The 17,076-nt window shown below is 33.2% G+C and overlaps 1 protein-coding gene across 1 annotated transcript; it reads left to right on the top strand.

The window, feature by feature from the left end:
• Nucleotides 1–6,756: 6,756 nt before the first annotated feature.
• Nucleotides 6,757–13,189, top strand: LOC106116958 (trichohyalin). Its single transcript, XM_013311057.1, has 7 exons — nt 6,757–6,799; nt 8,051–9,859; nt 10,025–10,794; nt 10,868–10,998; nt 11,085–11,252; nt 11,511–11,682; nt 13,181–13,189. Exons 1-7 carry the CDS (start codon nt 6,757–6,759, stop codon nt 13,187–13,189), a joined length of 3,102 nt encoding a protein of 1,033 aa, XP_013166511.1.
• Nucleotides 13,190–17,076: the final 3,887 nt, after the last annotated feature.

Here is a 17,076-nt window from a genome sequence, read left to right as displayed (position 1 = left end):
GTCGCAAAGTTTAGTAGAAATCGTATAAATATTAATAGATGGAATCACGAGAAAATGTATTATAAACACGAGGCCATCTATCTGTGATTACCAAAGAAAAAATCATGAATAAAGTATCTTTTCAAAGGTATTTATTTAAAGTCTTAAAATGTATATTTTTTTACTTGAACAGTTCAAAATTTGAACAAGTGCGAAAATATTATAAATATTTCTCTCGATAAAAATAACTTAAGCACTCTAAGAATGACGACAGTAATTTTTTATCATTTCAAATCTATTTTTAATGAAAATCCTTGGATAATCAATAACTTGCCCCTTCACTTTTTATCTGTCAAATGTTACTTGCTCTATAATTTGCCTATAGTAAAATAGAACTAGTTAGCATCTTAGTAAATTAATTGTAACACATGCAAAGAACATTAAAAATGACCTATGAATAAGTTTTAAATTAAATAATGTATTACATTATATATACATAGTCTAATGCACATAATGTAACTCAATTATTATAATTTGCATATCTTCTTTATATATTCTTAAACGCATTGTTAGACAACGTTTATCAGATGTATTATCTAATAGGTCCAAGGATGATACCCTGAGGCATACCTTTTGATTTTAACAAAACATAAGCGGAGGCGAGTTGATTTTAATCAGACTATGTTATGACGATCCTAATAAGGTCATCATAGATGTATTGTATTGACATTTAGATCGATTCTAAGTCGGCAATGACCTGCACACGTCGTCCATATGTGGTCGTCTCTTTCGAAAGCTTTATATAGTTCAGCGCCACTCCTATATGTTAATCCAAATTGATTTCGAACGTTTGTTGGCTCGAACCTAATTTGTATGTTAATATTATGTTATTTGCCGGCTTATATCAAACACTTGTCAGCGATAAACATCGTTATGTCAATATTCAGGTGACTTATGACAACGGAATATGAGAAATCTTCAGCCAGATGATCATCAAATTTCAATTTAAAATATTTTCGTTCAGTAAAGATCAGCCTTTAGCCCTAAAGCCCTAAACTCTAAAATGAAGCACAAATAATTAAGTCCAATTATTTATGTAGAGTTCATCACCAGTATCAACTTGGATACATTTTAATCATCATCATCGGCTAACTATACGACACCCACCAAGTTAGCCTACCCTAAGTTATGGGTGATTAGGCCATAGTCGACTCTGCCAAGTGCGGGTTGACTTCACCCATATCTTTGATTATCTTCGCAGATATGTTCAGGTTGCATCACATTTTGATACCATGCCATAATTATATAATGTAATCAGTTATATACCACAATGTCAAATCATCGCTAACTGTATCTATTATGTTTATGTACTTAGTACATTTTTTAAAACATTGTTTTCGTCTTATTATGTACGCAAAAGTACGAATCATCCTACATTTGTATTTGCATATAACGTCACGACATCTCGGCAACTGTTTACGATCTCTGCCGCGAACAGGTATACTGTATAAATAATATTTTAAACTTTTTAATACAGTTCCGTACATAAATGTTTTATTGGACATAAGACATTTTTTAAAATAGCAATGTATAGTTTTATTAATTCGTTTTTATTTGCGATTTGTTTTTATTTTTATTACTTTATCTTTTTCTCTTAGTACTAATTTTATTCGGTATCAACATAATGTTTATTGAAACACTATAGGAAAACGGTGGGATAATTGGTCAACAACTTAAACTTAAATCTATTTAAGCAATTATAACTTTTAGATGCTTAAGGTCAAGAGAATTTGAAACAGATAAATATAAAATACACTTGCAGTTTTACTAAGAAATTAAATTACATTAAAATTCTCAGCACCACAGATAATGTCTTATGTCTTACGAACACGTAAGTAATGACATAATTAATCTGTCCATTCAAATGTCAGACATACCATGAATATATAAGATGCAAAAACCATTATAAACTTTATTACTAAAGGTGTTGGGTTCAAAATTGAAACAAATCTTCGTTTCTTCTTTTATCGAACAAGAGGCAATGGCGTAGGTGGACACCAGGTGTTACTCTTAACATCCGAATAAACACAAGTATTTTATATTAGGACGTAAAGAAATACAGATTATATTAATATGTTTTGGATTTAAATATTTAATTATTCTATTTAAAAAGTTCTGTTTAATGACTTTCTAACCTATTTCTTTTCTTGTAGCTGGCCAATAATAATTATGATTAATATCTTAAAAAAGGTTTTCCATTTTTGAAACTGATTGCATATCTCTAAGATTATACGACACGTCAGTCACCGTTTCCCGCCATTCTGATATGACATTCATCCCACATGAGTTCTCTTGCATTGACCTTCACAACTGGTTTGAATTTCGAACTCTCCAACACAATACCTTGTTTCAAATGTGCAAAAAGATTCAACAGATGACGTACTTTTCCATCTTAACATTTGAATAAATATGGAACTTAAGGTATTGTAATAAAGTTGAAATTCCTTGTAAATTATGCAACATAATACTACAGTAATTGCGGTCATCTGTACTTTTATTAGATCATAATTTAATATCAATTACTTTATCTGTTTGTACAATCACAAACAAAAGTGATTAATTTAATCAAATTGTTCAGTTTTTTTTTTACTTCACTAACCTGGATATCAAACGTTTGTCTACAGGATGAGTTTTTATGTACTATTCGTTACAGAATAAACTAAAAACAGTAACTAGTAGTACAATATACAGCGTGTTAAAATGTTTTTTATTTCTTTTTCACATGTCCGTAGCACGGAAGCTGTCAAGGTCCAGTGGTGTTAACAAATGAGTAACGTCTCGCAGATCTTCTGCCCCGCGTCCAGTTAGCGCCCCGAACTGTTTACTAATCAATACAAGGAAACTGTGCACTAACGGATCACAGTCGGAAGATTAGGGTGCGGATATATTGTAGAAGATAGCGGGTTTGCAAAATTAAAATTAATTAGGAGCTCTATATTTCATCGGCTTTTTAGCACCCTTGGATTGTTAAAATAAACTTTGTCTATGTAGTGACATATAGTTCTTAGTGCAGGAAAACATCCTGTACCTTTCGGCGTAGATATTCAAAGATATATATAAAGTCAACCACTGGACTAGGGTGGTAGACTAAGACATAGTTAACCATTGAGTAGACTCTGTGCCCTTCGGTAGGCGAACCCCGTGGGCTTGTGTACTAAAATAATTAATAATAAATTCAAGCTACCCAAATTTAATTAATATTTTTTAATATCCTCTTCAGACTTTTCCCGCTTGCACTCGCGCCCCACCTTATTTAATCTCGATACAACTGCTCAATACACCGGAATATTAAGTCTCAGTTGACGTCATCGTTTCACAAGTCTTGTTTGCACAAGTGTGGTAAAGCCTTAATTGTACAAGCTGACTCTGTTACTGCAAATATACCATTTATGTTTCTGACTGTACATAGTTGTAGTCAGAAAATGTTTGATTTACGTATGTTGTCTTATGAGTTTATTTGTAAGCTGAGAAGAAATAGAATTTCAGTTTCTCTTGTGTTGCTATTGAGCGTCGACAATCACTTCGGTGTTTCGTTACTCATTTGTCCCCTTAGTTTATAAATACAACGCAGTCGGAGGGTTTTCCGAATGACGCGAATCAATATATATTGCATAGGTTCGTTTATGTCTACACTAAGCTCCACGTTTTTATCTGTCGCCCGACCCTGTCCGCGCGGTGTAAAAATATCTTAATTTGTTTATTATGTGTTCTTCCACGCTATATCACATCTATACCAATATAAAGCGCGATCCTTGAAGCCTTTATGAAGATATCTACTAACAAATATCCATCCATCATTTGTATTTATAATATTAATAATGCAATCTCGCAAATAATGATTAAAAAGAGGACTCATAGATATCTAACAAGAAACAAAGATAAATTAAAATTATCAAAACCCAGAACCAATTTTGGTCAGAAAAGTGTAGCTTATGAGGGAGCGCAGTTATATAATAATCTGCCTAAAAACATCCGTGATATAAACACCATGTCATCATTTAAAAATAAATTAAAGAAATTTGTTAGTAAAATGTAATGTCTGACTACTGGTAAAATTTTCATGTTCTTGTAAAATTGTTTCTCGTAAGTGAATTTTGTAAATTCTTTGAGAAATAAAGATCTTAAACCACAAATCCGTTTGGTAGAAACTAAGATAAGCGTTTAAAACAAAGACTCACTACAGACTACATGCAATGTTACCATAATTATATTTCTGAAACATATTGCAATGTTTCTCAAATCTGAAACGTGTTGCAATTAGTAATCTTGTTATCATTAAAATACATACGGATCCAATAACTAAGTAGCTTATTGACTATTTTTATTAACCTTAATATCATTATTGTGAATTTAAACTCTATAATGTCACGTGCCGGCTCACTAAGCAATCATATATCTCATTATAATATTTTTTTTATTGAAATTCCGACCACCCAACCGGATTCTAACTGTACCAGCCAGTTATGGCGTTAAAATGTTTGACAATATGTTTACGATAATGATTTCTATGAAATTCGTCATATGTTTACGTAACGTGTATTTTTAATAGAGTTATCGGGAAAATCGTTGACTGTTTGCTTTGGAATTAATTAAATTATTTCTTAGTGTAAATTTTATTTACGTTTGAAATTAGAATGTCCGTAAAGACGGCACCATATTGTAATGTCATTGCTCCCAAACCCTATAAAGTCTGTATGTTTCTTTTAAATTTATTAATTGTATTTCTAAATTCAAAAAATAAGTAACCGATATTTTTTATCTGTACTTTTTTGACAGATCGAGTTTAATCTCGAACTAAACTTAATAAAAAAGAAAATAAAAGAATGTTTAATATCCATTTAATTATAATTTAAAAATAGAACAATGCATCATAAATTCACATTTAATACAGATCCGAATCCCACCCACTCGTGTTAATCAACCCGCGACCAAAAGTCAATACACTTGAAGCCAGAAAAACTGGTGACTTGACCATTGTATGAAGTCATCATTCGATTAGTCGCATCACATCGGTATACTTATTATATGGTATATTAAATATATGTATTTACACATTACATACAAGAATAATTATATAAAGTTTATTATCTCTATATATATAATTCTTCTGTGAGTGTGTATGTGATGAAATTTTTTGTGTGTGTTCAAGGGGATCTGGGAATGGTTTAGATTCACAATTTTGTCCGCTGGACAATGTTTTTTTTAATTAATTAGTAGTTGTTGATTTTGGAATGTTTTACATTGGATCCGACAGACGGCGCTACCATCGCAGTGTCAAATTTTAAATAATATTCGAATTAAAGACGTGTAGACAGGACAACGTCTGTCGGGTCCGCTAGTTATTATATACAACTTATGAATATTGTACCAACTACATTTGATTCCTGCAACATAGTCTATTTATAATAATTACTTTAACTAGATTACTACGCTGTATTTAAAAATAAAAAGTTTCAGTTTTAAAACAGGCATAATTGTATTTAAAAAAAAACATAAATACTAGCCTGTGTTCTACTAGACTGTACTAACATCCGTACAAAATTTCATATATATACGTTGAGTCGTTCTGGAGATACCTTCAAACAGTAATCCATCTATAGAAACTTTCGCATTTATAATATTAGTAAGATAATCCAAGCGACTGTTATAAATGTGGTCGTTATTTTTCGATAAAATTTACTTAAAGATATACGTTTTTTATCACAGAGTTCGTCGTAAATCAGTAGCCAGCACTAACCTCATTAAAAGGAATCAAGAGAATATTATAAAAGATTGCGTCAACATCCTGTGCACTTATAATCTTACTAATATTATATATGCGAAAGATTGGATGTATAGATGGATGTTTGTTAGAAGATATCTCCAGAACGGTTCAATAGATCTCGATTAAATTAGGCATAGAAGTAGAACATAGTCTTGAGACACATAGACTTCTAAGTATTTTTTTTTAATTCTGCACGGACGGAGTCGCGGGCGACAGTTAGTATCCTATAATTTACAATATTGCCAAACAAGACTACCGAATTGGTACTAACGATCAAATTAATGAAGGCTTCCGTTTAAACTTGTCTCAAAACCAGAACTGCGTTTAAATTGGTCGTGCAGGACTTTATTCGCATATAATCTAGATTTAACACGTTAACTGCCACAGACTCGGCTGGCGAGTTCTCTTTTATTTGATAAAATTGTGGCATTGAACGTGTTAAGATCTGATACACTTAGATCTCCAGTCATTTTTTACCAATAATTTTAATCTATTGTATAAATACATTAATAAAATGATATGCTTAAATAGTTTTGCGACACTCTAATGATTTTTTTTGTTCGATTAATAATTAATATTATAAATGCGAATGTTTAGATGGATGTATTATATTAGTTAAAAGGTATGCCCGGCTCAACAGATTTCAATGAAATTTGCCACAGATGTAAAACATTGTCTGGAAGAACACATAGGTTACTTATTAAGTTTTTATTCCGCCCGGACGGAGACGCCGGCGACGGCTCGTCAACGATAATCCGCACTTGTTGTCTTGCACTACTAAACACAAAAGAAAATATAACGTACAGTTTAAAAGAAAAACAATGAATAGTAACGGATAGCTATTCTTACGATGTACAGATATGGATCGTTAATTCGTTACGCTTAACTGTTTAAATATTACAGTGGTAGACGCCATCAACATCTATTACACTTAGGGCCTCACCCGCTGTAAGATGACCATACAGAAGACACGCCTCAAGAGCGAAGTCAATTCAAGTACAGTCTGATGACTGTGCCGGAGGACTTCTTTTAATCCTCTTGCTCGTCCCATCCTTTTCTCATAAGGATATGTTAGGAAGGGGAAGTGAATATTACAGTGAAAGGGACGTAAAGGGAAGGGAAAATATACTCTTTCTGTATGTTGACTTTTTAAGGTTCTAGTTATTTTTAAAAGAATGATAGAAGATATCCAAGAATTTGTCCTGTCTACAGTTAGATAACTACTATGATCTGACCATTCTTGGTATAATCTCTATGTTTGTAAACAATTCAAGTAAACTTAACTAAATTACAATCACGTATGTCCTTGGCTGCATTCGATTGCAATGTTTGTGATAAAACTCATTGCAGTTACAATCTGATCGATTGCGAAAACCCGGACATATGTGTTGGGAAATGTTTGTTCAGAGATTAAGCTTACATGACTGTAATACGGCTGAGTGACTTCAATGTGTTGACGTCACATTTCCACTGCCGAAAAAAATATAAAAATATATTGCTATCCTTGTTCTTTAAATATGGAATGAGAGAGAGGACATCGCATCAAAATACATGATGACATCGCGTCACATCTATTTCCAATATTAAAAAACAAATAAACAACGTTCACAAAAATATATCATGTTTTTTTTTTTATAACAGCCAGTTTACAAACGACATATGCTATAAAAACATATTTTGACATTATGATTAATGTTGCCTTACCCGGTATCACTAATGAACAATTTTTTTTTAGTATTTCTAAACATTATTCATACTTTTTGCATGGTATTTGTTCGTTGGATTAAAAACCCACGTAAAAACTTATTGGAGTACTATACTCCTTAAGAATTCATATACTGTAACTACATTGTAATTGTACGTTTCCACATTTTCTCAGAATACAGATAGAAGTACGTTTTTATTTTTTTTTATTAAAAGTCCTCAGTTGTTAAGCTCGTAGGTTCAATTAAAAATAACTCATATTTTAGCCTGAAATAATATAACATCTGCAACTAACGTTTAAACAAACTAATTCTTAATTTTTTTACATCATTACGTACTCTAGAATTAGCATAAAACTTAATCCAGAAAATGGTAGTATAGTAAATAACCTTCTACCTTTGACTAATAATTCTATATATATTACATACTTACTAGTTTCTCTCTTCTTTAACAAATCTAGAAATAACATTTAATACCTTTATATCTAATAAATTTAGTGAATAACATGGAAAATAGTTTATCATAGTAAACTTTCTTTTACAGGTAAACCCCGAGAGCGGGGTGCCTCATCCGAACATCAACTATCATCTATTCGAAAAGAACCATTTACTCATTTATCTGAAAAAGAACTAATAGAGGAAGCTAACAGAGTACTAGCTCAAGCAAAAAGCGTTACATGTACCACCGATCAATCACCAGAAAAATTCTTCTCACTACCATACAGAAGGAAATTCAAAGAAGAAAGATCTGGCAGACGGAATAGTGACGACGCAGGATCTCCAGACGGTACAGTTAAATCACCTCTTGGTAGATCTACAAGTGATGTAACGGCTAAGAAAAGAAAAGAACGAACCTCACTTTCAACACTGTTTAGAAGAGCGCAAAGAAATAAAAGCCCAGATGCACCAGTTGTTGTCACTACAAAGCCAGTGGTTGTAGTGAAACGTAGCAAAAGCGACGTATCTGATTTGAAATCGAATACGACTTTAAACAGTCAAAACAAACCTATTCGTAAAAGGTCAGGCAGTGAGACTGAAGAGTTTCTCAAATCTTTAAGAAATAAAAAGACACAACTGTCACCTATTATTGAAAGTTCTCCCAGAGAAGATTATTTCAAAAAGACACCACCTTTAGAAGTATTTCAGAAAGAAAAATTAAAACAAAAGAACTCTAACAAGGCTGATGAACAGAAAAATACATCTACGGACATTAAAAAAGTTAACCCAGTTGAAAAACCTCCAAGATACAAAACTCCTGATAAACCAGATTTAAAATCATCGACTAAATCAAAAAGAGGAAAAACAAATGAAAAAGAATCTTCACCTGCAATAATTGACACACCAAAACGAAAAACTGACATAAAAAAGACCATATTACTTGATGAAATTGATTCTTCCAAACAGGACATAAATCAGAAAGAAACAAAACAGTCAACGATTAACAGTACTTTGATACAACATATTGATGTAAATATCCATGGTGATAAGGAAATGAAACATAGTAGCCAACAGCCACCAGAAAAACCACCATTAACGCGAGGGCAAACCGTTGATCAACTTGTAAAGATTTTAAAAGAAGATCAAGATTCGCCGCCACCGAAAGCACACTTAATCGCGCCACTTAACGGAAGCAATATAAATCAACCATTTTCCTACACAAAGCCTAGTGCAAGTCCTGACCCTAATTTATTTGTAAGGACTACAAGTCCTGATAGAGTACCAACTCCCGTTAACAAAACGGAAAAAAGTATTGTTTATGCACAAGTTGTAAAAGACTCAAAAGATACAATGCCAACGTTTGGAAAAGCAAAAGTATACTCGCCACGAGTCGAGAAACATGGTAACTACTCAGACGAAGACGAAGGCCTGGGTTACGAAGAAAGATACAAATATTCTTTGGATCGTAGCTACGATTATAAATACAAAAATAATGAAAATGAAAACATAGTAACATCAACACCAAGATATAGAGAATATAAATTAACAAACTTTGAAGAACCCGAGCCTACTTATGCTAACGAATATACAAGTAAAGATGTACAAAATAATTTTGATAGTTTTCGAGGTAGAGGCGATGGTATGGACACTAAGCGGAAACAAACCGAACCTGAACTTACTAAACTCGACTTGGATTTTAACGAACTCAGTCACCGGCGACAACTTTTAGAATCACGTTTAAACGCTCGTCGGTTAGATCGTGTAAAAGTAAATACAGATGAAACTTTTACTAAATTTATTATGGAAAATGATCCCATATATGAAGCCGAAAAACGTATGAAAGCTACTGAAAAATATGTAAACGAGACAGCCAGATATTATCGGCATACTTTAGAAAGAGATGGATACGTAGAAAGTAACGTTGCTGAAGATTTTAATAAATATGATTCAGATAATCATAATATTAAATACAACACGGAAAGTAGAACTGTTCAAAAATCCCACAAAGATATCGATCGACGTGTGTTTAGTAGAAGCCCAGAACCAAAGTATAAAGAAGAAAGAAAAGTGTTTCCCCCAGAGCCGGAATATGAACCTCCCAGTCTTGAATCCAATCCGCGTAAACCAATACATTCACCTGACGAATACATAGAGAAGAAGTACAGAGCTAAAAAACATTTCACTTCTAGTCATGATCTTTTACAAACTGGACAGAAATACAAGGGTAAAGAAGAAGTGTTTGGTCAAAGGAAAGGACATTATGCGTCAAATCCAGAAATAGCTCAAGAGCGTGACGACGATTATGCAAATCTTCGATACAATGGAAAGAATAGTGACACATATCACAACTCTTTGCGTCGTGTTAAAAACAAAGACAAGCAATATAAAGAAGATTTCGGAATACGTCGACATGATTCGGGTGATAGCCGAGACTATTACCGAGAGGAACGATCACCTCGTAGATTCGACTTTGATAACCGATTAGTCGATTCAGGTATCGAAAACGATTTTCGTAAAGATTCCAGCGGGGAAATACATAGGACTAGACATAGGAGACATGATAGCGATGAAGATGTACACAATACATCTTTATTTTTGGCAAGCGAAAGGAGACATACCGAGGACAATTATCCAAGTGAACAAATTTATGCTAATGGAGAATACCTGGCTACTTTCAAAGAATATAAACCAGATGATAGAAAAGAATATGTGTCCAGAGAACGTAGCGGTGACGATGGTTCCAATTTTGAACCTAAACATAACAGATATGACAAAAGCCCCAGTAGACACGGCGAAAAAGTCAGTGCGAAACCTCCTAAAGCTACAAAGAAGCTTTCTGGACTTGAAAAAGTACGTGTTCTCTATGTTTTGATTTTAAGCAAAATAAATTATGAATTATTAAAAATTAAATTAAATTTTTCAGGTGAAGCAACTATTCTCTCGCGACTCTTCAAAGAAGAGCAAGAAAGAGAAAGAAGTAGTCCAGCCAAAGAGTCGCACTCGGGTACTCAAGAGCCCTGAACATCTTGCTAGAGACGATTCCGAGTACAGAAGGTATGTTCTAAACCATTTATAAATTACGATTGATATATTCTTATATGTTTTTCCCTATCCAAGATTGTTACATTAAATTTCTACAGGTACACTGACCCAGAACCGAGTGATATAGATGTTAGAAAACGAGATTATGAATCTAAAGATGTAGAAAGGAGATACAAAAATTCAAGAGAAGATTTAGATAAATACACAAGAAATGATCCTCGAGAGAATAATGATAAGAAGTACAGAACAACGGAGTATGATGGAAGGTGAGATACTTAAAATTTATTGTAGACTAGCTGCCACCCGCGACTCCGTACGCGCGGAGTTAAAAATTTAATGAGTAGCCTGTGTGTTTTTTCAGGCTACGTTCTACATTTATGGCAAATTTCATCAAGGTCCCTTAAATCGTACTGGAGATACCTTCAAACAAACATCCATCCATCTAACATTCGCATTTCTAATATTGGTATGATAAATTACTACTAAATTTAATTCTCCATTATTCATGATTTTTTTTAAAACAGATATGACAGAACCCTAAAAGGAGACAGAAAATACAAGAATCATGAAGATGAAAAGAGACGGTATAACTCGTCAGACAGGGAGAGTGATCGCCAATCAAGACCGTCCGATATTGAGAGTGATAGAAGAAAAACTAGATCAAGAACTGCTGGACCACTTGATTCACCTGCTTTGGTAAGTTTGGCAACAATTGATTTAGAAAAATATGCTTAAATTCCTACGCATTTAAATCTATTTTATTAAAATAAACATATTACATATTATAATGTTTGTAACTTATTAAAAAAAAAGAATTCGTATGATGATGAAAAAAACCGTAGAACCGATCGTTTAAAAAAAAACAAATCTTTAGAATACTCTATCCAAATTCGTATTTAGAACGCTAAACAAATTAAATGTAACTAACATATAGAGTTGTTTAAAATGCAATCAACGTTCAAATGTAGAGCAACAAACTATCTCGCAACATGGGACAGACTAGTTCGTAAATTAAACGTCAGCCTACCAACTAGGTTTCCTAACTAATCGTTATTTAGACTAAACTTTACTTAACACGACTACAAATTTTATAATAATCACGTTTAAAGTTGGTTAAGAATGCAACTGCATTATATCATGTGTATGCATACCAAATAAGTAAACAAGAAATAAAAATAGAGTCTTAATATAAGATAAAATCGAATCAAAATGAAAACTAGATAAAGAAAACAGCCTTGGCCCACTGCTGGACATATTTCCCCAATGCGTTAAACATTATGCGGTTCTCCGCCTTCCAGATCTCACGACTTCGCGCTGTCCACATTAAGCCGTCGGTACACCTGGAGAGTGGACCTCTTTTTTTTGGGGACTGAGTAGACATTGTTGGCCTTGAAGAGGTCGAGCGCTGATGGCGCTTAGCCTGAACCTCGAAAGGGTGGACATCCCACGCTCTTAGTCTTTATAACTTGGTCCACTTAATACAATGTAGAAAACGTTTTTTTTTTAATCACAGGTCTATTCTCACTCTTTTTTTAAATTGAAAAATCCAGAATTATAAATCTGTGTGCATTAGATTGTAGATTTTGTTATAGAGTTTATTAGCTTAAAAGTTCCGAAGCCGGCTGATGATCCGTTACAATCACTTCTAACCTATCCAAGAATTCGATCCAAAGGTCAAAGTAACGCAACGCCTTACAATTTAAATTGTTAGTACGTGTAGATAATTTGTAACAATAAAACTTAAATTGATCGTGCTATTATGAAACACATTTTAAACCACAAATCATCGTGTTAATTAACAGAATATTTAACGTCTAATATCATTAATAATAAATATTAACAGTAATGAATGCGAGACATTTAATTAAATCTTCCAACGGATTTCCTTTTCGCATTATATTCTTTTTTGTAAATGATTTCCACTTATAAATGTTCTAAACAAGCTGTCGCCCGCAACTCCGTCCAAGCGGAATTAAAAAAAAACAAAGTAACCTATGTGGTCTTCCAGACTATGATATATATGTATACAATATTTCAGCGAGAGCCGTGCAGGCGTTCTGGAGATACCTTCAAACAAACATCCATCTAAACATTCGCATTTATAATATTAGTAAGATGAAATATTGTGGGTAAAAAATAACACACAATTTATACTCAAATAGATATGATACTATATAACGTTTCATAATTCCAGGCTCTTTGAAATAACTATAGTCTAATGAAAACCGATTATGTATATGCACATGTCAATAGAATGTCCTAAAAATGTCTGTTTGTTTGGACTAATTGTCAATTATCCTTGCTAACAAGAGATAAGATTTGGCGGATTGATTAATTCTTGTCTATCAAATTTTCTTTCGTATCAAAAATATAGCCTTTCGTGGTTGAAACGGTGGATTACAATATAAAAAATTTAATAGTCTTAGTAAATATACTTCCGTATTTTACTTAAAACAGTAACACTTATTAAAAGTAGGATGAACAGACATTTTTTATAACATAAGTGGGCAAACGAACAACGGGAAAACCGAGATATTCATTGAGGCAAAGGGACATCTGCAATACCAGAGGAATTGCAGACGCGTGGCCGGATTTTGAAAAAGGTGATATGCTTGCTACTTGAAGGACAAATAGTTATCGTCAACTACAACACCACTTACCAGGTTGGAATGGTCAATCACTAGTTTATTCGTTATAAAAAATTGCCTTACCAAAATTGAAATCCTTCATAGTATTCTTCCTAGTAGTATCTCCATACAAGAGACTTCAACGATGTCACAAGTCCTTCGATCGCTGTTCATCTCTAACTTGTACCTTTTGCAATAAAAGTGAAAGTCAAAACATGAACGCACTAGCCGATACAGCCTCGCCGGGATTGTACACCTTACCATTTCCGCGTTGTTCTTAAAATGTCAGTGTCAGTACCACTGTTTGCTTTTGTTTTTATGAGCTTCGTGCAATGAATAAATTAATCTAATTGAAGATTCTTTGGACGTAACCCTAAAAACAATTTCAAATGTCAACCAGTATAACGCACGCTAATATTAGACATTATTAGAAATCATGATTATAAAAATATGATTATCGTAGGCTTCTGAAACACGATCAGCGTGGGTAGACAAAGTACATTCGCTCCGGAGTGATTCCATGACGAACTTCAATAATGTATAGAACTGACAATGACTTTCGATAAGCCACGTGATTGTCAGTCAAATCCATACATTTATGAAATTCGTTTTGGAATCCCTTCGGAGCAAATGTACACTATCTAGCCTGAGTCTTATAAAAAAAAAAGTTAATTAAAATCGAAACTTTTATATGTATCTACACGTGTCTGGTTTATATCATCTATTAATAACTCGTAGACAGCAATTTAATACTTGAGGAAACTTTTCCTTATTGCCTATGTAGTTAATATAACTTCTTATATATAAAATTCTCGAGTCACAATTTTCGTTTCCATACTCCTCCGAAACGGCTTGACCGATTCTCATGAAATTTTGTGAGCATATTGAGTAGGTCTGAGATTCGGCTAACATCTATTTTAATACCGCGCGGACGGGTCGCGTACGACAGCTGTGATATATAAATTCGTTCATAGTTAACATTAAAATGTAATTATTTACCATAATTGCGACGACATACTTGATGAATAAAATGAGTCTTAAATCAATGATATTAAATAAAATACTATAAACGAATAATTAACTAAAATATATTATTAAAAGGAGTCCCTTTAGGCAAGGTTCCGAATATACTAGCAGCATTCCCTCTTTGAATAGCTAAACTAATTCTTTGTCCGAGGTTGCTGCCAGCTCTTCTGTCCCCTGTGATGTTAACATTAAATATATACGCAATGATGGATTACGATCTTGTCAAATTTGTCACCTACACAAATGAGGTATTGCCAAAATCGTAATCGTCGATATATCAAAACCCACGTGTGAATTTGTCTGATTGTGAAAATAACGTCTCGATATTTTCACAACTATTGAGTGGGTCGACTGAAAGCGTAATTTTATTGCATATTGAATAAATAGATAGACAGGTGTGTTGGTTACGTTCAAACTAAACAAATATTTGAACCGTCACCGAAATGGTAAGGAGATGCCACACATGCTGTGCGGGGAAGGCGCGGTACCGCGAAATATCGCCGAAGAATGTTTTGATAAGTGCATGTATGTACAACTTTATAATATTAATTTCAATATATACTAACTGCCGCAGTCAACTTTGTTTAATGGTCTTTATTAGAATCAGTATAGATCAAGTATGGGAAATGTCCACACCAGACACTAATGGACGGTTTTAAGTAATCATACAACTCTGAGTGCGATAGTAATAGTTGTTATTTTTTTTTTTTGAAAAATATTAGCAGATTTTTTTGTAAATTTACTAATATTTACCATTCCAACTAAGCTCTAGACTTGTTATGGTGTTTACGACAATAGACGAATGACGGGATTCGAACCCCCGACCTCGTGATCGGAAATCCGTACCCTTAACCATTAGGCTATTGACGATTTAAAATGTATATAAATTAAAATGTTTGATCGATGTTTGAAAAAATACTGAGCTGCATCTTTGATACTTCTTGTGGTAGTCATTCTGTGTTTAAAAGTAAAGCCGCTGCCGCAACGCTCTTGTGGCATTTCTCTTACATAGTTACGGTGCTAACGCATACTACACAAGGCAAAACTTGGCAGCTAGAATGAAAACTTAAAAACACAAATAAGCACTGCAAAACTAATTTATTCACACATTTTCTTGAGAACAATTGTATGTTTTTTTTTGGTATTCGGTTCACGCAAAATCCTTTATCAAATGTTATTGAACTCTGTACATTTAACAATAAACATGTCAAAACCTTAAAGATTAGCATTAAATACACCATAATTCTTATGCACAGATTAAAAATCCCGCAATATTTTATACTCTGCCAGTATTTTTTTCCCGCCTTCAAATTTGGGGAAACCGGAATTATGAAACTTTTGAACTTTATTTTGTATGTTATGAATTTATAAATAGCCTTATCACAAAGATGCCGACAAATCCAATTGTTTTTTTTAACCTCTAATGAAAAATGAAAAATTTAATTACGAAACCCTGACACGTTATATAGTGCCAGTAAATTACAATTTTACATCTTACTAATATTATAAATGCGAATGTTTTGATGGATGTTTGTATGAAGGTATCTCTAGAACGGCAGCATTGATCTCGCTGAAATTTGTCATAGATGTAGAACATAGCTGGAAGAATAAACTACTACTTATTAAGTATTTTTCTTTTCAGAGTCGCGGGCGACAGCTAGTGTTATATAAATAGTATATTGTTAACACATAATTTCGTCACAAAAATATGACGAATGATCACACATCCGAAAGAATATTTTAGTTTTATGTGTATACTAGTTATTGCCCGCGACTCTGTCCGCCCGGAATTAAAAAAAACATAATTAGTGCCTTATATTTTCTTCCGGAGTTTGTTCTATATGTATATTAAATTTGCATTGAGATCCGTTCATTCGTTTTGGAGATATATTCAAACAAACATCCATCCATCTAAACATTCTCATTTATAATATTAGTGAGGTATTTTAGTAAGAAATAAGATTTATACTAAAACTTGTATCTGATGTCATCTATTCAAATAGATGCAGCTTCCTCGATATTGAATTCGAGTTATATTTAATTAAATAATTCTTAAAGCCAATAAAAATTAAATGTAAAACGACGTACTGACTGGTCAAGCTTTTTTTTAAAGTATTAATATTAATATTATGTTTCTTTTATTACAATACATGACATCATCAGCTCACTATACATCCCCATCGAGGGGCTCGGAGCCTATCCTAAGGTAAGGGTGATTAGGCCATAGTCAACCACGCTAACCAAGTGCTGGTTGGTTGACTTCACACATATCTTTGAATTTCTTCTCAGATATGTGCAGGTTGTGTCACTATGTTTTCCTTCACCGTAAGAACGTCGGATAAATGTACATATGTAAATCGGAAATCGAAAAACACATTGGTACATGGCGGGATTCGAACCCAGGACCTGCAGATTGCAAGTCAAGTGCTTGACCCCT

The sequence above is a fragment of the Papilio xuthus genome, unplaced genomic scaffold (genome assembly GCF_000836235.2).
Source record: "Papilio xuthus unplaced genomic scaffold, Pxut_1.1 DF829758.1, whole genome shotgun sequence".
In the NCBI taxonomy this organism is placed as follows: Eukaryota; Metazoa; Arthropoda; class Insecta; order Lepidoptera; family Papilionidae; genus Papilio; species Papilio xuthus.
Note: the sequence above shows the minus strand (reverse complement) of the source record. Positions and strands in the feature narration are given on the sequence as shown.

Excerpts from the sequence above, each read along its gene's own strand:
- LOC106116958 (XM_013311057.1), top strand. The coding sequence starts at position 6,757 with ATGACCATACAGAAGACACGCCTCAAGAGCGAAGTCAATTCAA. Across the intron at positions 10,795-10,867 it reads AGCTTTCTGGACTTGAAAAA|GTGAAGCAACTATTCTCTCG; the intron begins GTACGTGTTCTC and ends TAAATTTTTCAG. Across the intron at positions 11,253-11,510 it reads ACAACGGAGTATGATGGAAG|ATATGACAGAACCCTAAAAG; the intron begins GTGAGATACTTA and ends TTTTTAAAACAG.